This window comes from Fukomys damarensis, unplaced genomic scaffold, assembly GCF_012274545.1.
Source record: "Fukomys damarensis isolate Sample0158 unplaced genomic scaffold, DMR_v1.0_HiC HiC_scaffold_16, whole genome shotgun sequence".
Classification (NCBI taxonomy): domain Eukaryota; kingdom Metazoa; phylum Chordata; class Mammalia; order Rodentia; family Bathyergidae; genus Fukomys; species Fukomys damarensis.
Genome location: NW_022900928.1, coordinates 101,276,190 through 101,300,107, shown reverse-complemented (window position 1 = coordinate 101,300,107; position 23,918 = coordinate 101,276,190). Strand labels below are relative to the sequence as shown.

The window sequence follows — 23,918 nt, the reverse complement described above, 5'->3', positions numbered from 1 at the left end:
CAGAGGTGGCCATCCTTGGATGGTCAAATGCTGAGCTGGATCTGGGGAAAGGGAATACTCCCGCAGTAGGGGAAAGCTGGAGAAGATCTAATGCTACAGGTGCATGGGATAGTTATTTTGAGGCAGCATTTACACCATTATTCAGGGTCGGGGGTACTTAGGGCAGGATACGTTGCTGGTAAAGGGAGGGTATTTCAGGGAAGGTTCTATGTTATACTGTGCTTAAGGGGGTGTCTTTTAGGGCAGGACCTATGCTACCGTGAGGAAGAGGCTAGGGTGAGAGGGTAATGGTGTAAGTGGATGTTGCTGGGCAGATCTCTGATTGTACCCAGAGCTATGAGAGGACACAGGAGGTGCCTAGGGTTCACCAACAGAGCCATCTGCTTTGTGGCTGTGAGTAGCTGATTAAAGTAGACCAGATCCTCATTTTCAATAAAGAAATCAGACTGCTGCGGGTAAATAGGCTTCTGAGTAACATCCCATCCTGAGGGTCAGAAGGGACAGGCCCCCAAATGATCTAGTCAGAATTTCAGAAATAAAGGAGTATTTAAATTTTTCCTTGAAAGGGAGAAGAATCAGTGACTCCTTCTGTGTGTTTTTTTATTTGTGACAGTTTCATTATATTTAATTTAATGTTCCACCAAATCCTTTGTGACTCCCTACAGTTAAGTGTAAGGTACTGCATGCTTTAGGTATGGGCTTGTATATAGCCGTCACAGTCACTGTGAGATAGAGCCTGGATTGGAACTCAAGTCTGGATGTCACCAGAGCCCCTGCTCCTTCTGCTGAGCTGGATGACCTCTGTTTAACCCCTGGCCCGAGTCGTTCAACTGGATTAGGGACACCAGGGGGCGCCTTCATCTCCACACAGGCCCTGAGCCCAGCCTTTCCAGTCTTAACCTCTGCACAAAAGGGTACCAGGCCACCTCATACTCGTTGTAAGTAACTGATGCAAAGGTTCAGGACCATCATGGGCTATCTGGGGATACAGGGATACGAGCAAAGAAAGGCTTAAAGGTCAGAATTCACGCATACATAAGGAGGAAAAAATGAATTATTAGCGGGCTAGAGAATGCCTGCTTCCTGCCATCCCAAGGGATGAAGACTTGTTCTTTATGATTCAAGCTGACTTTTAGAGGTCTCCACTCTTTTAGTCCCCTTCCTCCTTGTCTTCTCCCTTGAAATGTCAACTCTCTCCCTTCTGTCTGTGTCTGTGCCCTAATTCATGTACACATTTTTGTTTCTCTCCTTGAGACCCAAGCATGGTACCCTGGTCCGTTGTTGATGTCTTCTCCGACCCTGCGAGGTGGGTGGCATCAACCCCGTGGAGGACTAGGGGCCGAGGTCAGAAGGTCAGTGGAGGACGAGAGCCCCAGGGTGAAAAGGTCAGCCCGTGCCCTGCCCTCCGTGACCCTCAGTGTATCCTTCTAGAAATTTGTTGCAATGCTTCCTCTGCCTGAGCTCCCATTGGCCTGCCACTTCGCGTCCCCATTGGCTGGGACTGCTGACAGGGCATGATTGGTCCCCACCCCAGCCGAGGTGCCAAGCCGCCTGTTCTCTGCCTAGCAGGCGCCCCCTGGTGCGAGGCAGGAGGTGACTACGGCTGTAGCTTCGTGGCCTCCTGCGTGTGCCGTGAGTGGAGCCGTGAGTGGAGCCGTGAGGTGCACAGTGCCCTCACCCTCGGTGTGTGAGTATCGAAGGGGGGGTCAAATCCTGGGGGGCTTTGTGTGTGGGTGTGTATAGACACACCCGTGGGCTTCATGCGTGTAGCCTGACAAGAACTGGGGATCTGCTGCACAGTGCATAGGAGGGTTTGTGTGTGTCACCATGGGGGAATTGAACTCAAAGCCTTCCCACTGAACTGCATCCCCAGGCTTTTCCTTTCTAAAAATTTTGTTTATGTATTTATTGAGAGAGGTTATCATTAAGCTGGATTTTGTATGTGTATATAATAAATTGGCAATACAGTTCTAAAGTATTTTATGAGTTTGACTAAATTTTGCTAAGGAGAATGGATCATATTCAAATGTTTTCTGGTACTTAAGGATTGAAAGTTTTACTCAGGAGGCTGAGGCAGGAAGATTGCAAGTTTGAGACTAGCCTGGCCAACTGAGGGATACACTGTCTCAAATTTTTTAAAAAATAAAATGAAATAAAAAGGGCTGTGGCTGGGTGGGGTGGTGTATGACTGTAATCCTAGCACTGTGAGAGGCTGCAGTAAGAGGATAACAGGTTCAAGCCTAGCCTGGGGAAGAATAGAGACTGAAAGTTTTCCTCAAACTTAGAAAGGTGAGACCATTTATTTTTGTCTAGGGAGTCTTCAAAATGTCATTTCTATGTGAGTATTAAGTGATGTATATGTAGGAAAATACTCGACTATGAGAAAGTGTGCCCTACTTTATAGATGAGAATAAAAAAATGGCATGTGACCATGTGAATCTTCACAAAATGTCCTTTAGTTGAAGTTATCGAGGAAGCTGCCTTTTAACTTCATTAGATTGAAAAGCTTTTGCTCAGCCAGGTGATCCCACAGACAAGGGTGAACACAGCAGTGAGATCTTCAGAGGGAAAATATGTTAGTGCTATGGCCATTCTAAAATGCTTCATAGTGTGTTTGGCTCTAATTTCCTGCAGAGTGAATGGGCTTCACACACACAAAGCATTCAGTGAATTTTCACTGAACTGCAGCCTCAGGATTCCTTGAGATGCAGCTTTGCACAGTACTGTGTGCTGCATATGTCATTCCTGTTAGAACATGTTTGGCTTGAATGTAAGACAGCCATGTAGTCATGACCATGACCTTGTAAAAAGAAAATAGTTAACCTCTTTAATACAGATCAAGAAATTAAAACCTAAAGTTTCTTAGCTTCTCCAGAGTCACATGGCTGGTTAACCTAAAGCTAGGGTTATGACCCAGGTCTTGGGCCAAGCCATAAACTAGCATCTTTCCCTATACCCGTTTATCCTTTGTTAATAAACCATCCATGAGAGCATCATTCACTTGCCTGGGATTGTTAAGAACTATCATCTTTCAAATACTCTCTGCACTGAGTTTCTCCTGTGCTTGCATATTTTAGATATCTTACCAGTTATATTCACCTCTCCGACCATGTCCAGTTTTGAGTAAGAATGGAACACCTAGGTTCTTCCTCTGTATAATCTCTGTCTTTGTTATGTAGCAATTGGCTGGCGTCATCTTCAGAGGACGTTTTAAGCATCTCAAACAGGTTCTCTCACTGTGAATCTTGCCAAGGACTGAATTCATAAGTCAGTGATTGCCTGAGATCCAGAGAGATATTTAGAGTCACGGTGAAACTAACATGTTATTTCCCCCTCCTACTCCAAGTTTCCCTCTTAATCTTAGTGTCCCTCAGCTCATTCAGCACTGGTCCCCATGTCTGGTAGATTTTTGGCTTCAGGGTCCAGACAATAAAACTTTTAGCAGTTGCAGTCTGGAAGAAACATCCAAGAAAGGGAGTGACTAAGTGAGACTTTTATTAATTACATCCTAGGAAGAATACCATCAATGCTTGATCCATGGATTCTAACCAAAGAACTTACTGGCTTGTTAGAAAAACAAGATTAAATTAGAGACCAGAGGAGCTTGGAGATGAGAAACTTCTCAGAGGAAATGGGACTTAAAGTTGGCTTTAGATAAGTAGAAACTTGGGGCAGAGCCAGAGAAAGCTGGAGCTAAGGTGACCTGAAAGGTTTTGGGCTATGAAATAGAATTTAGTGGGAAGAAGAGCAAAAAGTGTCTCTTGTTAAAGAACGAAGTGAGAGAAAGGATAAATTGGGAGGCTGTGAGTGTTTGGGACTATTAAAATGCCACTTGTCCTAGGAGCAAAGTTCAATGTCATTTTCTCCATGCTGTTCTAATACCTTAGACTGCTAGCAGCAGCTTCCTTAACACACTTTCATCTGCAAAGGTTTTTTTTTTCTTTTTTAGATAAAAATATTTTTATTTTAAATAAAAGATCATCTCTTGATTTCAGTTTTACACTCTACTTGGTTCCGTCTACCATATGTTCTGTTCCCTCTTTCCTAGCAATAGAACCAACTTTTGAAATAAGATGAAGGAGGGTCCTGCCTGCCCTTCCCCTATCCAAGATAATGACTTCTGTGACACTTGTGCTGGGCAAGTCAGCCCTTCACACAAATCATGGATGCTAACAGGACAGATCCAACACACACAACAAAAATCTCATTCTGAAAAATACTGACCTAAGCCACATCATCAGGGCCACAGAAAACAAAATTTCAAGTCAATCAAGATAACTGGGAAAGATTAGCTCTGGGGGATCCTGGCAAAATCATTCCTACTGGTGAGCAGGAAGTAGTATTCAGGGGGAGAATACTGTAATTCACACAAGTTATAATTAGGTTTCACATCAATTGGGCTTCATTCTCCCCTTCAAGAAGAGGGGACAGATCATTCTTAACTTCCCCGAAGTGCCACCTCTTCCAGCCCCAAGGGGAGAATTTTCTCCCAACTCCTGACCAGAGGGCACCTGGGCAGGTGGAGGGAGGTGGAAGACGTAGCGTCAGGCACCTGCCAGGATGTTCTGGTGCTGCCCCCTCCCTTGAGGTGGGCAGTGAACGCTGACAGCCCTGGCTGCCTCCAGAAGACAGTAAATAATGGGAAAGTCTGCCCCTACAGGGGAGGCTGAGGACTGCATCCCTGTTCAGGAACTGTCCCCAGCCACCAGATATTTCAGACAGACTGTGTCTGAGCAGAAGCCCTGGAAAAAACCTGAATCATCAGCTTTGGCATTAACGTTGACATGAGTAGAATTCCATATTTCCCATAAGCCCAGATACCTTTTGTGTAGTATTCTATGACTGTTAGAGAATTTGAGGTCCTGAAAGGACCCTTGCAATTTTATACCATTCATCCAGGGCGGTATTTCCCATCAACTTCCTCATTTATGTATTATCTTAGCCCATTTCCCTCTGCTGTGATATACTTGGCAACTTATAGATAGTTCTAGAGGCTGTCAAGTCCAAGATCAAGGGGCTGCATGTGGTTATGGCCTTTTACTATGCCATGACATGGAGGCAGGTACCACATGGCAAGAGAGGATGAGAGCAGCAGCATGAGTGTAAGCAGAAGGAAAAAGGAGTCTGCACTCATCTTTCTATCAGGAGCACATTTTCCTGAGTAATGGCCCCACTCCTGGGATGATGACATTTCTCTATCAGTTTTTAAAGGCACAACCTCTTAACATTGTCACAATGGCAAGTAAATATCAACCTGAAGTGTGGAGCAGGCATGCAATCCATAGCATGCTTATATTTCCCCAAGTGACTGATCTGTATTGAAATTCGCAAGCCCCTGGCCAAATTCATGCTCTGTCCCTATACTGTAGGACTTAACTCAGGGAGAGTGGAGCCAGCCATCAGAAGCTTCCCATTCTAATTCATCCTAGGCATGGGCACTGAGCACCTACAGGGAACCAGGCTCTGCCCCAGGCACTGAGGGTGTTAGGTCATGGAGGTACAACTACTCTGTTCAGAAAGCTATCAGGGCTATCAGGAGCAGCTGTGCTTTGAGCACATATTAGGTGATCTCTCTCTCTCTCTCTCTCTCTCTCTCTCTCTCTCTCTCTCTCTGACAGAGGGAGCCATGCTTAGATAAGAGGAACTCCTGCCTGCCTCTTCTCAAAGATTACTTGTCAGTCCCCAAATCCACTCACCTAGAGAAGAGCTCTTGGTTTGTAAACTCAGATGTGACAGAGGCCAGCTGTCTTAGCCACTTACCTGTCATTGGAATAAAGTATCTGACACTCAAAACTTAAAGGAATAAAGGTTAATTTGGCCCATGGTTTCAGTGGGCTATGGTGGGCTGGCTCCAAGGCAGAAATAACCTGGTGGACAGACACAGCCAAGGAAAGCTGTTACTTGTAGCAGACAGGAAGAAGAGCGTAAAAAGATGTGCTTGAGATGAGAACACACCCTTCCAGGTCACAGCCCCAGTGACCCACCTCCAACCAGACCCCACTTTCTGTCAACATTCAGCTGTAGAACTCATCCATGAATGAATCCACTGATGAGTATAGCATCTCTATAACCCCATCACCTTCGAAACATATGAGACATTGGGGAACATTTTAGATCTAAACCATAACACTGACATAATCATCATCTTCAGACCACACCAGAAGCAAAACAAGGCAAACCCACCTCTGCTTCTTCATGAAGTGCCAAATGAGGTACAGGTCATCCTCTATTTTTCTTCCTTTTTGAGGTATAACATACACAAAAAAATTCATTAATCAAAAGTAGACACTGTGATGGATTCTTTTTCAAATGCATACACCAGAGTAACCATTCTCCAGATCAAAGAGGGCATGGGCCCTCTTTAAGACTGTCAAGCTCTCCCAGGTAGGATATGTGCCTGTTCAACTTTGACAGAGTATGAGGCACAATGTCCCAGGTGCCTGTTGTCCTTGGTCACAGAAATTAACAAGTGTCTGGTGAGCTTGGGCAGTGTGCCATGAGGCCTCTCCACTGTGAGTCCAGTTTAGTTGGCTTGTGAGTCTCAGAATCAATCTCCAGGAACAAATTTTGTGTCTGTTATGTTATATTCACTGGGTTGGAATCTTTTACCTGGGAGGTACCTCCTTTCTCTGTGCTCAACCTGCCTTTCTTCTTTCTTGATGTTCTCTTTTATTATTTAGGGCAAAAAGGCATATTACATTGCAGCTTAGTATGTCAGCCTCTGGAGAAGGCAGCCACCCTGGTGGCACAGTGCCTCAGCCACTGATGCAGCTACAGGAGCTGGAACCCCGTGTGGCCCGAAGACGCCTGTCCCAGGCCCGCCACCGAGCCACCATGGCTGGGCTCTTCGATAACCTGAGGAAGATGGTTTACTCTGAGTCTGAGCTCACAGCTTCAAAGGTATCGGGGCCTGGGTGTGGGGAGATGTTTCCACCTGTAGAGGGAGGTGGGTTGAGGTGAGGCCTGGCCTGGAGCTGCTGACCTTGCTGCCCAGCCTTGAGAGATGCTTTGTAGCACCAGGAGTGCTGCTGCTGCTGCTGCTATGCAGAGGTGAACTGTGAGCACCAGGCCATAGCTGCTTGCATGGACCAGCCTGACACAGAAGGAAGTGATGCGCTTGAAGAGATGCTTGGTTAGCCAGTGACTGCCATGCCTAACCCGTTTGCAGGCAGCAGCAAGATTTCTGCAGCTGCTCCAGGACCCCATACCTCTACCTAAACACACATTCATCGGCGCTTGTTTTCGGGTACATATCACACCATGTACATACGCACACACCACAGAAATCCACACATGCATGCACTATACCACTACTACACATACATACACATATGTGTATACAGTGTACATGTACACCCTCAGGTTTTGTGCACCAAGGGAGTCTTTTCCCTAGGCAAAGGATCTCTCCAGGTAAGCATTTATCTTATCCTGCTTTTAATTCTGTTTCCCCCCATGCAGTTTTTAATTGCTAATTAGCAGTAAATAAATGAATTACCTGACAGCATGGAGGAAGGTCTGGGTAGATTAGGGAAATGGTAGAAGGAATGGAGTTAGTATTAGCAGTGGAAGCATGACAGGCCAGAAGACAAAGGCTCCCCAAGAGAAGAGGGAACCAGAGTTGAGGAAGAACTTGCATGCTGGTTAGGGCAGTGCCAGGAGGAGGCCACATACCTGCTCCAAGCATGGCCACCTCTCAGGACATCCCTGTTGTCCTGTACCTGCTTCCAGCCAGCACAGTTTCATCTCTGGGTGGGTCTGTCAGCAGCACAGAACTCATGGGCTCCATGCTGGCTGTTCACCATGTTTGCAGAGGCTTCTTATTTGGGGACAGATATCCAGAAGAGCTCCTGAGCAGGCATAGGGCCAGGTCTCTATGGAGGTCAAAGAGAGCTGCCCCTGAGCACCCTTGTGCAGGCCTCCGAGTGGGGCTTCTTTTGCTTTTAGCCTAGGAACCGGAGACCCCACTTGCTCCTGTAGAATGATGCAGCAGGCTGGTGAAGGCCAAAGTTGGAAAGCTGTTCTTCCCCTCTGCTAGGCAGCACTAAAGAGGCTCAGGACCCAGCTGGCTCATAGCACATCTGGCTGCTCTGATGAAAGCTTCGCCCAGCACGTGCTCCATGTCCTTTAGAGGAAGAGATGCTTGCTGTGTGCTTCCAGGAATGCATTAAAACCAAACTCCCTGGCATAGGTCATCAAAGAAGTCTTCACAAAGAAGGAGTAGGTATGCAGGGTCTCACAAGCAGTTCAGGTACTCCAGAGCAAAACCATGTGCATGCCTAAAGTTGGCCCTCATGGCATAGCGGGTGATATAGCATGACTGTTAACCAGCCTCAGTGAATGAAGGAAAGTTCCTTCTGACTTCAGGAAGCCATCTGTTAAGGAAAGATAGTCATGGCCCATCACAGGCCTGTGAAACTATTTAACAAGATCCTCAAGTGAAAAGACTTAACATTATCATTAGAGTCTTATAGTGTTAGTATCACTATTTCCATTATATATAATTTTAACCTTGCAGTTTAGGAAACTGAGGCTCCTGAACATTAAATTACTTGCTTTGATTGGCAGGGCCTAGTCTGCCTTCTTTTTAAGAGACAACCCAGGATTTTTCTTGAAAATCAAGGTTCTATAGAGAACAAGGTCTTATGAGTTCTCTAGGGCTGCCATAACAAAAGTAGATGATTGAAAAACAACAGAAACACATTGACTGATGGTTTTGGCAGTCTAAGATCGAGGTACTCCGTGGGTTCTGCTCTCTCCCTTGGCCCAAGGAAGAATCTTTTTTGTCTCTGTTAACCTCTAGCATTTGCTAGTAATCCTTGGCACTTCTTGGCTTATAGATGGATCACCCCAGCCACGTGGACATGTTCACCCTGTTCATCTTCAGTTATCCTGTGTGTGTCTGTCTGTGTTCACATTTCACCTTTTTATAAGGACATCTATCATACTGAACTGGGGCATGACCTAAGGATCTCATTTTAACTTGATTACCTCTATAAAGACTGTGTTCCCAAATCAGGTCACATTCACAAGTTCTAGGGGTTAGGACTTCAACATATCCTTTTGCAGGGATAAAATTCAACTCCAAACAAAGGTTCTAAGAAGTTAGCCTGCCAAAGATATTCTAGAAGCAGAATTTCAATAAAGCATCTGGCTTCTCTGGATTTGCTGGACTCCAAGTGTGAGTTGGGCCAGAAATATCCTACTGAGCCAGCAACTTACCCTGGACTAAGGTAACAGAGTGCCTGGGCAATGTATAAACAATAGTAATTTATTGTTCACAAGTGTAGGAGCTGGGCCATCCAATATCAAGGCATCCACAGATTTAGTGACCAATGAGAGATGGCTGTCTGGGTCCAGATGGTGCCTTCTTACTGGGATTTCACACCTGGAAAGCATGAACAAGCTCCCTTGGGCCTCTTTTCTCAGGGCACTCATCCCATTTTCCAAGGCTCTGTCTTCTTGACTTAATCACCACTCCAAAGGCCACATTTCCTAATCCCCTCCTGTTGGTGGCCAAGTGTCACCATAGTCATTCAAGAGTGTACACACGTTTAAGCCGCAGCAGCTAGAGAATCATCCTCTTACCCTAAGGACAAGCCTAGGACTCTGGCAACCAGTGGCCCCTCATTCCAAGTCCTTGCTCCCCTGACATAACTGTGAGTCCCAGGATAAGAACAGCCTGGCATGCAGGAGCAAGGGGGTGGGCATTGGTCTAGAAGGGATGCTCAGCAATCTTGCTGTCAGCTGAATTCACACAATACTATTGTTCCTGTCTCTTCATCTTTGGGTCAGTAGAGCATTGTGTTTCCCCTCAAAACTCATTTCAAATTTTTTTAAAAAAATTGTTAGTACATGTGTGCAGTTCATAATGATTGCATTTATTACAGGCAGTTGGTACACGTATTTGACACATCTTGATTCTTTTCACACTCCCTTCTCCTCCCCTCCCATAGGAAACAGAGCTTTTGCAAATGGAAAGGGGATTAAGTCTCCTTTTTATATATCTTCAACCCCTGAGGATCTAGAATAACAACACCTAGGCTCTTGCTCCCTAGCTGCCTCATCCCCCTGTCCAACTCGCCACCCTATAACTCCTGGCCGTACCTCAAGTGAGGGAGGCCTGCCTGGCCTGCACATTTCCAAGCTGGGCGTGCTCTGCTCAGCTGCCCTGGTCCACAGTTCTTCTGATCTCTCCTATCGGAGTAGTCCTCCTTGTGAGCCCTTCTTTAGTTCTGCCTGTGTTAATCACAAGCTGCTTCCATGCTTGCTTCCCTTTGGGATGTCATTGTCCTAAAGTGGGGACTGTCTTGTTCACTCTTCATCCCTGGGGCTCAGCACACAGTTTTGCACTTCCTTGGGCCTGAGGAATGTCCCTGACCCCCAAGAAATGTAGGTAACATTTAGTGTTTCTTGTTTTTGAGTAATCTTGAAATTACCGTCTTGACTTTAAGGAAAGAGAGAAGGAAATGAGGAAGGTAGAGAAGAATGGAGGGAGGGAAGACACTAAGAAGGGGAAGGGAAGAAATTTAGGGTTCAAGCTTACAGAACACTTGGTAAGTTTTTAGATCATTTGGAGTGCATGCATTTAGCAAATATTGTGAGCCTTTGCATTTAATACTAAATAGCCAGCTGCATGTGGTCCCAACTGTGCAGAAGCCTAGCCTGTTCCTTCATGCAAGCTGGGGTGGACAGGTATTCATCTGTGCCCTTCAGGAACCCTACCTTCAAGGAGGCAACATAGTCATTTCCCTTTCTGAAACACTGAGAGTCTGCTGAACACAGCTTGCTTCCAAATACTTTGGTATTTCGGTGAGAATCCATTCCTGGGAGACGTCACACCTTTTGAGCTTTAGAAAATCCTTTCCAATGCCAAGGTTGAGGGTGTGATTTTGCACCTTAGGGAATTTGGCCTCATGCCTTAGAGAATGAGGGGAATCTGTCCACAAAACTAGTCTCTGCAGTGCAAGGCTGTCGTTGCAACATTGCCTGTCTCTGTCTCCGTCCTCAGTGGCAGGTTCTGAACAAAGCAAAGAATCATATTCAGGAACTGGAAGGAACCCTGGACACTTTGCTGAAGCTGAAAGGTAATAAGTCCCTCACTGGCAAGGCTGGTTCTGTTTTTCTATTGAAAACAGAGACTGGGTTACGACAGAGCCCGCAGATGTTTACTGAGGGCCTACTGTATGCCAGGTGATGTGACTGGGCTAGAATTGAGATTGATGCCCCACCCCCAGGGAGTTTATACTGACAGGAGGGACGGGGTTGCCCAGCTGTGCAAGTTCGACGAGTCCCCTTCAGAGCACCTGACCTCAGCTTAAGAAATCAGAGAAAGGGGCCGGGGATTTAGCTCAGTGTTTCTGATGCCTACTTCACAAGTGTAAGGTCCAGAGTTCAATCCCCCTTACCAAAAAAAAACAAACCAGAGAAAACGTGCTTGTTCTGAGCTGTCCCCTCACGTTCAGGAGAGGTGCAAAATGTATTCTGGACTCCCTAAAGCTGAACCTGAGAGGAAAAAAAGGGTTCAGGGCGCCCCCTTGGGAGACGAAATAAGGGCCTGGCTTTCCCTTTGTAACTGTTGTCTTCAACTCCGATAGTGTCCTTCAATCTGGAGGATGGGAACGCCAACAGCTTACAGGAGGTTAAGGAAGAATATGCTGCAGCGTTCTCCAGAAATGAGAGGTAAGACTCCAAGACCTACAGGAGAAGGGACTGTGTTATCCGCCCTCCCCCAGGGCGCATGGGGCAGAGCAGCCACTCACCCACCTGCCAGTCTTGTCCTGGGGTAACTCTTCTCCCTGATCCTAGTAACACACATTGGATTTCTTCCCATTATAACAGTGACCTATGCTTATTATGGGAGACATAGGAAATACAGAAAAGCCTGAAAATATGTATTGTCTCAACCCTCAAAGACAGTTGACATTTATTTTGAGGAATATCCATCCATCTAGTTTTTAAATTTTTGCACATTCTATTTTCAAAGAATGAGATTATAATATTCATCTTGTATTACATATAATGTTATATATTTTTTGTGTTTATACATATACTTTAAGTCCCCAGCTACTAGTGTTATTGGAGGGTACACATGAAAATAAGGAAAATAAAAATCTCAGCCTACATTTCAAGTTTCATGGGAAGCTAGGAAAACCATTAGATTTCCAAGAGGAAAAGCAACTGTGGCACTCATAAGTGTTACAGATGCTGAGAGGGTCATTACTAATAATTCAAACTTTGAGGGGTGGATAAGAGAGTGTCTTTGTGTTGCCAAGTTTTACATTTAGTTCTCAAGCTGTCAGGGCTTCTCCTGGCTGCTGCACAGAGATCTCTGCTCTCAACACCTGCTCAGCACCTGCAGCCTGCAGAGCTGCTTTGATCCCTGCCTAGAATTTGGAGCAACACCTACATTCCTGGCAGCCCCCAACATGTCTGGCTCTAATGACGTGGTGTACTTTACACATCATTACACAGACCTCAAGCCATTGTCCCCCTCCCAGAAAAGGGCTGCAAACTACACACTATTCAGAGCCTACTGAAAGCTGGTCTGTGTGAAGAGATGTAGCATCCTACTGTTCTTTGGTGTGGCCGTCTATGACATTTATTTTCTTCTCTGTAATTTTCTCTGCTTCCCAGAAGTTTTAACAAACAACATGTATTGCATCCTATGGAAAATAAGCAAAACAAAAATAAATTATTAAAAATTAAGTGGAGGGCTGAGGATGTAGCTCGGTAGTTTGCCCAAAGTCCTGGGTCTATTCCCTGGCACACAAACAAAAAAAATTAGTAAACAATGAGAAAACACAAAAATACGTCAAGAAGAAAAAAACCACCTATAATCTCACTCCATCCAGATAACCATTTTGCTCCCAGAGGGGAGGAAGGAGGAGTGGTGTGGGTATGTGTAGAGTGTACATGGCAGTTAAAGGCTGTTTTTAAAAAGCAGGCTGGTCCCTACCTCACCATCCACCTGGGAGGTGATCTCAGAAAGGTGGAATTCTATGCTTGCTTTCCCCAAATGGGTAGCCAGGAGCCCAAGCCCCATTGATCATATGAGCTGTTCTTTCCTTACTGAGATATGATTCTCATCACATGTGGTGTCACCACTTGTCTCGCAAGCACAAGGTCCTGAGATTGATCCCTGGTACCAGAAAAAAAAAAAATCTTACCAATACTTACGTCACTTGTCCATAGAAGAATGGCTTATTTTTTTAAATCCTAATTTAAATAATCATAGTTGATGGTAAGTAGGGATAATTTTTGCTACAATAATTGAAACTGTATATCAGCATAGAATATATTCACTACATTTTGATTAATTATGGGTAAACCTGAGTGCCTTCATTCGAGATTATTTTCTTTTCCTTTCCAGGGAATTTTGTGTGCCTATTCCTTTGCCATTTATGTTGGATTGGGTTGGTTGTCTTTTTAATTTAATTGTAGAAACTCTTTATATATATAGATAAGTTAATTATTACTAGAGTTGCGAAAATTTTTCTCTCAATCATTTGTTGTATCATTTTGTCTTTGCTTTGTTTTTTTGTTTTTGCCATGCAAAATGAAGTCTAATATATCCATTTGTTATGACACCTGGATTTTGGGGAATGCTTAGACTTTCTCCACTGCCAGATTTAAAAAAAAGAAAAAAAAAAAGGATCTCCCTAAGTTTTCTCCAGGTGAATTTTCTATTCAATGAAATTTGATAACTTGGGGATTGTCCCTATCAGTATGAAGAGCCTGGGTATAAATTCTGACTTCCCAAATTGTGTCATGTAGGGTTTTTGTTTGTTTGTTTGTAGGTTTGTTTTTGTTTTTGTTTTTGAGACAAGGTCTCACTATGTAGTTCAGGCTGGCCTCAAACTCACTACATAGCCCAGGCAGGCCTCAAACTTGTGGCAATTCTCCTGCCTCAGCCTCCCAAGCGCTAGGATTACAGGCATATACCACCATGCCCAGCTGTCATGTAGTATTTCTTTCTTTATTTATTTATTTGTTATGGGGATCAAACTTGGGACCTTGCACTTTGAGACAGGCAGCGGCTCCACTGAGCTAAATCCCCAGCCTAGTGTTGTTTTAAAATGTCTTTTGAACAGCAAAATTGAAAAATGTTAATGAGTCCAACCTGCTCTTTTTTTCCAAAGATAGACTAAGCTTTTGGTTTAAACTTAATTCTTGTATGTTTTCGGTACTATTGTAAATAATGTTTTTTAAATTTTCTAGCTCATTTCTAGCCTATAAACTTTTTAAACATATATTTAACTGACTCATGATAATGATAGATATTTATGAGTACAATATGATACTTCAATATGTTACACTATGTGATTATCAGATCAGAGCAATTAGCATATCACCTCAGACATTTGTTTACCATTTGTTTGTGTTGGGAATATTCAAAATCTTCTCTGTTAGATAATTATTGGCTATAATTATCTTAGAGAACATCAGAAATAATTCTTTATGTTCATCTGCATCCCTGCACCTCTCTCTCTCTTCTCTCCAACCCTATACAGCTACACATTTTCCACACTTTGGTAACCACTACTCTAATTGAAATAATACTTATTTCTGTATGGTGAAACTTTCTTAGTTATAGTCATATGTTTGCAGATTTTTTGGAATTTCTACATAATCACACTGTCTACAAATAAAGACATTTTTACTTCTTCCTTTCCAATCTGCATACTAAAATCTTGCCTTATTGGACTGGCTAGAATCTCAAGTGTGATCTGAGTAGAAGTGGTAAGAATCCTCTTTTTGCTCCTGATTTAGGGAGAAAGCACTCAGTATTTTACCATTAAGTATCAACTGGAGGCTTTTTGTAGATAGCCCTGATTGGGTGAAGGAAGTTACCTTCTATTCCTTGTGTGCTGAGAGTTCTTATCATAAAATTGATGTTGATTTTATCAGTTATCCCTCTGCATCTATTGAGACATTCATGATTTTTCTTCAGTCTATTGAGGTGGTCAGTTGCATCAATTGCTTTTTAAACATTGAACCAGCTACCTTCCCTAGGAGCAAGACCATTTGCTCACAATATACTTATGTACATATATGTGGCTGGATTATATATACTTTTGCTAAAACCTGTTGAGAGTTTTTGTGTTCACGGGGGTCACTGTCTACTGTACTGTCTCATTCCTGATTTCTCCCCCAGTTTGAACTCAGATAGTTTTCGTCAGAATGGCTTCTTCTCCGGCTACCCAACTGAGGCAGTCAAGAAGGATGTAGAAGAGGAAGAAGTTGAAGTAGAGGAAGAGGAAAACCAAGAGGCACAGGAAGAGGAGAAGAAAAAAGTGGATCTCCTACCCTCCCTAAGCACTTCATCACCAGACCTCCTGGAATTTGAGCGGTGTGAACAGCTGGGCGGGGTGGTTTTGTGCACCGGAGGAGCTCCTGTGGGGACGGGACACAGGTTACAGCTGTGACCTCCGTAGCTTCCATACATGACCTGAGCAGGCGCTGAGTCCTGGACATTCTTCAGTTTCCACAGGAGAGACTCAGGATGGGGTCAGCTGCAGGTCTAGACACAGAGTCTCCAAGCTGCAAAACACAGCAAAAACACTATTTCTATTTAGACTGGATGTTTATTTGGGGTGGATGTGGGTGTTGATTGTGTTACAAGGATTAAGCCTCTGTCTACTACCACCGCTTAAGCTCCACAAGTTGAGTGTCACAGCTGGTCTTATAGAAAGGAAGACAGAGTCAGGTGTGACGGTGCATGGCTGTAATCCCAGCATCCTGGGAGACTGAGGCAGCAGGGTTATAAGCTCAAGCCCAGCCTGAGTAACTGAGTGAGACCTTGTATCACAATAAAAATAAAAGAAGACCAGTGCTCAGCACAAAGGCCTTGTGTTCAATCCCCAGTACAAGAAAGGTAGGGGAAGGAAGGAAAGAGGGAGGGAAGGAAGGAATGGAAGGAAGGAAGATATGGGGGACAACGGCAGAGGGTGGGAAGGAGGAAGGAAGGTGAATGGCTTCCTTTGCCACTGCTTTCTCCACGGACTCAAGGCCCTCAACAGCCATGTGGCTTATGAAGGCCTTGGCCCAATAGGAAGGAACCCAGTCCCTCCCTGAGCCTGGCCCACAGCCCTGCGTTAAAGAAGCAGTCCTAACAGGAAGGTGCACTTATGGCACAGAATTGCATGGCATTTTCCTACAGGAGGACAGCTGAGCCAGCCACTGCAGAATCTCTTACACTCAAACCTAGGTTCTTCATGGTCCTCAAGGTGGCTTCTGCCCTCTGAGAGTCAAAGGCCACAGAGCTTTAAGGCTGGTCCACTGGAATCCACAGGGGGCATGGCCATGAACTGAATCCTGAGAGCTGGTGCCACTTCTGTTCCAGGTACCTCAACTTCTACAAGCTGACAATGGACCTGCTAATTGAGAACGGCATCATCTCCTCACAGATGGCGTCACAGCCCATTGTCTCAGCAGCCATCTCCCACCTGTGGCAGACACTGTCTGAGGACTGGAAGGCCAGCATCCTGCAGGCCTGGACCCAGCAGCACAGCGGCCTCCTGGGCCTGGGCACTAGCCCACAGCAGGCATGTGTTGAGGACAGCATGAAGGACAGCGGTGTGGACAGCCAAGGAGCAAGCTGCTCACTGGCCTCCACCCCGGAAGAGGTGAGCAGACCCTGTGGGGTGACCCAGAGGACCCAGAAACAATTCTGTCACCCTTGGCCCTGATCACGAGGTTTGCTAGGGTCATTTAGTGAGTTTGAGGGGCCATTTGGAATTGGGTCACACATAGGCTTCTGAATTTCTCGACATCATCTCCGTGACCACCAGACTGCACTTCCTCTTCACTTGTCAGAAACCTGGGCTTTCCATGGCACTGTGGGAGCCAAGGTGTATCGTGGGACTTTTGGCTACCACTGACTTGATTATTAAACTTCTCATCCAGGGAAGTCCAGGTCAGTCCAGTTGCTCAGTGATGTCCCCAGATTGCGTTTCACCCTTCTCTCTTCCTTGCTTCATTTTAGGGCCGGTTTCTCAGCCTTCCCTGCAGCAATCAAGCCTCCTTTTCACCACGTAGAGACAGGAGGGGTGATTGTGAAGGCTCTTTTTCAAGGAAAGACTTTCTAGAAACTTCCACCATACATCTCCTTCACTTTCATTGGCCAGGATTGGCTAGATTACCATTTTACTAAACCAGTGATTGGTAATCCAGAGAGGATTACCTGAGGACCACTCTGGCCCAGTCCTTGAGAGGCAGCCAGTTTCCATCCCAAAGAGCATTGTAGTAACTCGATAAAGAGGAAACAACCAGTGTCACTATCCATGCATTTCTCAGCTGTTGAGTAGTGAGAGCAGCTGTGGCCTGTAGAGTTTTGGGTATTGTTAGAAGTCATCTTGTGCTGTGATAGAAGCAGGCCAACCACAGCTCTTCTGGGGTTAGCAGAGCCTTGGAAGACTGTTGCTACCACATGGGAAGATCCCCAAGCACAGATGCTGCTTTTGGGCCCGGCTTTGACATTCATGTCCTCTCAGACTCAGTGTACAGAGCAGGAGCCTTTCTACTTCTCTCTGTCCCAGCAGCCTTGAACAAGCCTCAAACTACTAAATTGTTTCTGACACATGAAGTTCTATGTTTTCTTCCAGGTCCTTTTTGAAGATTCCTTCGATGTGGCAAGTTTCCTTGACAAAAGAGAAATTCCAAGTACATCTAACCCCAGGTGAGGAAGGCAGCAGGAATGTGCAAGTGAGCACAAGCAAATATGAGGGTAGGTGTGATGTTGTGTGTGTGTGTGTGTGTGTGTACTCTCACAGAAGCATTTTGCAGCCTGCCTTCTGCAGTCCCTGGATGGGCATGTAATTGGAAATTCTTAGGGATCCACATTTTTCTGTGAATGGAAGTGGGCTGGTGCTAGGATTGTGCCATCTCCCAGGGGATGATATTGCTGGGGATACCCTCAGAGGAGAAAATTCTTCTATCCTGGCCTGGGTAATCAGCTCAAGGTGGTGGCATATGTTCTTTTTGCCCGCCCCCCCCCCAGTTTTCCAAGTGTATCTTGGTCTTGCTTATCCCTGCATAGAGCTGCTACTGCTGTGCTGTTAAATCTGCTGTTATAGAAAATATCTCCAACCTTGCCTAGTGTGGTGGCTCACGCCTGTTATCCCAGCACTCGGGAGGCTGAGGCAGGAGGATCGCTGTGAGTTCGAGACCAGCCTGGGCTACATAGTGAGTTCCAGGTCAGTCTTCACTACATAGTGAGACCCTGTGTCAAAAAAAGAAAAAAAAGAAAAGAAAATATCACCAACCAGGTGGGCAGATAAACAACAGACATCTCTTGATCACAGCTCAAGATTAAGGTGCCAGCAAATTCAGAGTCTGGTAGGTGGCACTTTCTCAGTATAACAAGATCTCTCTGGGGCCTCTTTTGTAAAGGGTTAATCAATCCACCTCCTAATGCCATCACTTGGGAGCTGGGAAGACACAAACACTCAGTCTGTAGCAGCTGGATCAGGCAGCCCATAGGCCAGTCTTAGCTGTTGGTCAGGCAGAAGAGGGCAGGGGGCTCTGGAACATGGAGAACCTGGACCAACATGGAAATGGGCCTGTGCCACTTGCCTAACGGAGACTCTGAGCCACCCCATGGAGGAAAGCTGCCTCCACAGTGCCTATGGGAATGGGTGTGGAAGGCACAGAGGGAGGGTGGCTGACTCATGAGGCAAGATGACATAAAACAGAATCTGAGATTTAAAACAAGAAGCAGTTGGACCAAGCCTGTACCCCAGGAGCATGTCCTCTGAAAAGCCAGCCTAGGATGGGAATTTCCTGGCTGATCCTTGAAAACCTGCAACCTCCTGAGCTGATATTATACTGATGTCCGGGCTGAAAAGAAGCCTGAACATTTAGTGTCTCTGCCTTGGGAGTAAGAGTGACATTCACATCCTTGGGATCCAAGTGACTCTGATGTCATCCATGGGAGTGTGGCTTTTGGGTCACCCTGAAGATGTGGTCACAGAGGCCTGGATGACTTCAAGCAGAGCTTCAGGCAGCCCAGACTCCTTGCCTCACCCAGGCCTAGCCAGACTTGGGGAGCCCTGGGATCAACAGAGGAGCCCTGTGTCCTCTCCGGAGCCATCTCATGCTTCTCTCAACTGTACACAGTATAATTTTGCTGCATCTGGCTGGCAGCCGGCATCCCTACTTCTGCACTGGGCTTAGGCTGCAAACACAACTTGGATTAGAGTTGCCAGTGTGCACTTGCTAAGCAGTATTTGGAACTCCCTACCCAGCTGGTAGAGCCAAAACAACCTATTAAAAATTCTTTTCCTGTTCTCCCTAGAAAAGGAAGCGGATGCTGCTGGGAGGTTCCTAGGCTGGCTGTGGGAACCTTATCCCAGGAGAAAGCGGGTATAAATGGTCAGCTGCCCTCCATGGCCCACAGTGCTATGCTTTGAGGCCCCAGTCGCACTCAGCTACTTCCCTGTAACATGATGAGGAAGGAGCCTGCAACACCAGCCTCCTTTCTGCACCAGGGCCTGAGCTCCATATTGGACACACTGAGTGGAGCTACCCATGGGCCTGAACTCTGACTGCGCAGTGTGCTTCCTCGCCTCCACGGAGCTGCAGGTGGAACCAGAGCAGGGAGCACTGCTGTGGCCCCAGAACTCGAGGAGATCTTGCTCTCTTGTGTTGGAGGCCACATTGTAGAACCCTAAGGGTACAAGAGCCAGTCTCACCACAGTCTCACTCTCTCCAAGAGTTCCAGACAGGACACGGGAACAGAGGCAGCACAGACCTCTCAGGAAGAACCCTGCTGTCCAGGAATTCCACCAGACATCCAGAAGTGCTCAACTCATATTGTAGTCCAAACATTTGGGAGGTGGAGGGGTGGCAGCAAGCAGAGGTGAATGGTTAGGGTACTACATACTTTCTGACTCTTCTTTTTCTGTTGCCAGTTCAGTGTTTGCCGGCTTCAATCCAGAAAACTCAGATAAGAAGTTGCAGTTCTACCTTCATGTCATCGATTTTTTAAAGGGCCTCTCCTGCATTGACACTCAATTAAAACAGGTAGGATAGAAAGAGTGCAGGGGGACCTCTTCCCACCCACTTTAGGATGCCAGAAAGGGCTGTTGAGGTCCCTGGCAGCCCTCGCCCTCACTACACCATGAGAGGCACTAGGCAGACCTTTCATCTTTCTGGCCTGCTCTGTGGGTGGTCAACATCAGCCTAACGCCTCTTGTGGAACGGAAGGCACCAGGGATACTGAGGAAAGAGGCAGAAGGATGTCCCCTGGGGAAGGTTTTAACTGGGAGCCCTTTGAAGCAAAGAGCAGATCCCAGGGGCATTTGTAAATGTTTGGCAACATCTTACCAGAAAGCTGAGCTGTTTCATCATCTTCTGAGACCCTGTGGGAATATTTGGGGTGAGCTTTTGAAGGATAACTTCTGCTCCCAAAAGCTGACACTGCAGCTCAGGATGACACAACTGTGGGTGTCTTGACTGAGAAGTCAGTTCCTGAAGCTCCTAAGGTACAAGTACCTTAGCCAGCAGCAGGGAGGCCCTTTCAGGTTTGCAGCACATCATGAATTTTCTCTGATGATGATTTAGTAAAACTACAACCAGTTTTTAAAGGGTAAACTGTAAAGTGGAAAATGTTCATCTAAAAACAATTAGAACAATTTTTCAATAGACCAAGGTCTAGCCCTTTGCCCACTAATTCTTCATTTCCCCTGGCTGAGACCACTTTGAATCCCCACTGCGGTCAACACCTGCCCCTGTAGTTCAATCTCCACCTCCCACCAATCTGGGGATGACAACCCTGTAGCATGTGGCCCCTCTCTTTTTGTCAGAATCAGCTTTATTTGTCCACTTTATCAGTGGAAAACCGGTTAAAGGGGCAACTTTTGCTTTCACCTCTTCCTTTCTTCCACATACGGCTGAGAACAACGAACATGCAGAGATTGGTGTTCACATAAAGCCTGGGGCCTTAAACTACAGCATTCCCAGAAGTCACCCAGATTCTTGATGTTACAAGATCCTCACTCAGTGTATAAGCATGGAATCCTGCGATTAGTCTTGAACAGACGGTCCAGATAGTTCTGGGGCAGGAGGCTTAGCTCTCATAGACTCTTGTGGGAAGAAGGAAGTTTTCATTCTCTTTCCCATTTCATCTCCAACTCACTGCCACCCCATCAGCTCTATGGGAGATGGTGTGATAAAAATTAGCACCTGTGTTGGCTTCCTAGGACTGCTTTAACAAATGACCACAAACAACAGCAATTCCCTTCCGACTTCCGGGGGCCAGAAGTCTGAAATTAAGATATTGCCAGGGCTGTACAGGCTCTGCAAGCATCAGCGGGGAAATGCTTCCATGTGTTTTCCTGGCTTCTGGGACTTTCTGGCAATCCTTAGCATCCCCTGTCCTCCAGCACATCCCTGTGTCTCCACATGTCCTTCACCTGTGTGACTCTTTGTCCCAGTCATTTGTATTTAGGGCCCACCCTAAATCCAGGGCAGTCTCATTGTGAGACCATTAACTAATGACATCTGCAGAGAATTGCCAAATGATTTTACAAGGGAACATAAATTTGGCGGGGGACCCTGTTGAATACACTTCAGCAACCAATATCATACAGCAAATGTCTCTCCTAGCCTATCGATTTCCCATTTAACACCATTTTCAGGGCATGAGGAAATAGAACGTTGCAAACAACATTCAAGTACTTGTGTGACAGAGACTAGGGTTTGTTTTACTCTGGGATGCTACCTCCTTTGGACTGCCTTATGCTTTGAGCACCTCTTTTCTCAGTCTTTGCTACTGTCTATACCCTGAACAAGAGGCCCATGTGATTTCCCTGGAAACCACCTGATCCCACATCTGATACTTGTTTTGAGATGTTGAGGAGGGGAATGAGGCCTCATGCATGCACTGAGCCATGCCCTCACCCATATTATACTCCTGATCCCCATTCCCATCCCAGTCAGGAAAGCACAGGGAGTAGGAAGTGCTTCTCCTGAGCAGGCAGGCTTGGTCAGCAGAGTTCATCTCTCCACCTAGAGGTCACCCTTGGTCCTGCTTTCATCAGATGTTTGCCTGGGGTACTTCCCAAGGGAATCACCCATGTCAGGAGTGATTTTCTGCTGGGGCGGAGCAAGACAAGAAAAGCAAAAACCCAGCAACACTCTTTCAGAGGAAGGGGTGGGAATCCTGAAAGGTGGGCTGGGGTCACTATTCAGCAATATGGTAGTTACTTTTTAAAAAATCTGTTCATAGGCAACTCATGTATGTGGTATACAATCTAAATATTAGCAAAAGATATCCAATAAAAACAGCCTCTTCTGAGTTTGATCCCTGGTACCAAAAACAAACAACAAACAAACAAACAAACAAAACCCCACAAACAGCCTCCTTCCACCATTGCTCCTCACTTACTGCTCCATTCCCTCCCCCAGGGACAATTACCATGGCCTGTTTCTTACACATCTATCCGAGGGTGGTGTATTTCTTTATATACACAAGTAGGGCCTACTGTATACACGCTTTGCCCTTTTCGTATTAGTCATCTACCCCAGAGATAGAAAGCTATCTCACTCCTTTTATAAAAACAGCTGCCTGATGTTCACTGGTGAGTGTCCCACGGTGTAGTTAGTTCACTGTCTTTTACCCATGGGCACTTGGCTAAAACTAAGACCCCCCCTTATGGGATCCTGTGAATTTCCAGGTAGGAAAGAAGCCAGTTCTACTAGATCCTTTCTGGAGGTCACAGAGTGCTGTGTGTACCAACCATCCCCATTCTTCCCTGGCTGGAAGCTAGAGGTGAAAGTTGTGGAGACTGGAAGAGTTGAGTGCCCCAAGCTGCTGGGCCATTCCTGCCTGCCTGGAACACTTACATCTGAATTCTGACTTCTTCCACGTGTTTTGCAGGAACTGGCCCCTGTTCCTGTTGATGATGAGATGCTGCTGCTGAGGTGCCTAGAGACATTCGACGATGAGGATTTGTGATGCAGGATTTGTGACGGGGAAGGGGCCAGAGGAGAGGCACAGTTTGCAAGTTTTAATGCTGGGAACAGTTTTACCTGCCACGGCCTTCTGGGACTCTTTGGCACAGACTATACATTTGGTGCTTTTAGTTTCTGAGTATTAAAAAGTTTTAAAAGTTTAAAAGATTATTATAAAGTTTAAGAGAAGTGTGGCCTTATGTCAGTCTTTAGAGTTGTTTGATAGAAGGGGCCGACCTGCTGCAGGGCACACATGCACTTGGACTTGTTCTTGGGGTACTGGGTACAGCTGAGTCTCAAGCCGTGGGCTTTCCAAGAAGAGGGTGGGCATCTTCCCCTGTAGGTGAGCAAACACCAGGTCCTTTTAGCCCATCCCAGACTCAGAGCATTGCTGTGATGGGTTCTACAGTGTTCTGGAGCCCAGTCGTACATCCTGCCTGCTCTCGGAGTCTGGAAATGGTGCTCACCTCACCCCTGTGCCATAGGACCACAGGGTGGAGCCAGGTGCATCAGCTACTTCTGTTCAGACACCTGAAAGGGTGCTGCGCTAGGGTCCCCGTGATCTGAGTGCTTCATGGTGTGGCCTCGGACGAAGGGTGCGTAAACATTGCTGGGCCTGCACCCTGGGGGTCAGGGTGAATTCTGTGTCAACTTCCCTACACCATGGTCCCCAGATATTCAGTCAAACATTATGCCAGATGTTTCTGTGAAAGTACTTTTTAGATAAGATTACCATTTAAGTCAGTAGCCTTGGAGTAAACCAGAGAGTAAACCCTCTATAATGTATTAATCAGTTAAAGGCCTCAGCAGAGAAAGACTGACCTCCCTAGAGAAAAAGAATTCGCCAACAGACAACCTTTGTGCTCAACTGCAACTTCTCCAGCCTGGTGGTGGATTTGGGGTCCCACAGTAGCCTGAACCTTTTCCTTAGAATAAATGTCCTCTGTGTGTGCAAAGACACGGAA

General features: G+C 46.0%; 1 protein-coding gene across 1 annotated transcript; it reads left to right on the top strand.

Moving 5' to 3' along the window:
- Positions 1–1,581: 1,581 nt before the first annotated feature.
- Positions 1,582–23,461, top strand: Stra8 (stimulated by retinoic acid 8). The gene is made up of 9 exons (XM_010616178.1): positions 1,582–1,687; positions 6,681–6,900; positions 11,009–11,084; positions 11,595–11,679; positions 15,155–15,349; positions 16,343–16,625; positions 17,604–17,677; positions 19,911–20,022; positions 22,880–23,461. Exons 2-9 carry the CDS (start codon positions 6,712–6,714, stop codon positions 22,955–22,957), a joined length of 1,092 nt encoding a protein of 363 aa, XP_010614480.1. The 5' UTR covers positions 1,582–1,687; positions 6,681–6,711; the 3' UTR covers positions 22,958–23,461.
- The last annotated feature ends 457 nt before the right edge of the window (positions 23,462–23,918 follow it).

Excerpts from the sequence above, each read along its gene's own strand:
- Stra8 (XM_010616178.1), top strand. The coding sequence starts at position 6,712 with ATGTCAGCCTCTGGAGAAGGCAGCCACCCTGGTGGCACAGTGCCTCAG. Across the intron at positions 15,350-16,342 it reads GACCTCCTGGAATTTGAGCG|GTACCTCAACTTCTACAAGC; the intron begins GTGTGAACAGCT and ends CTTCTGTTCCAG. Across the intron at positions 20,023-22,879 it reads TTGACACTCAATTAAAACAG|GAACTGGCCCCTGTTCCTGT; the intron begins GTAGGATAGAAA and ends CGTGTTTTGCAG.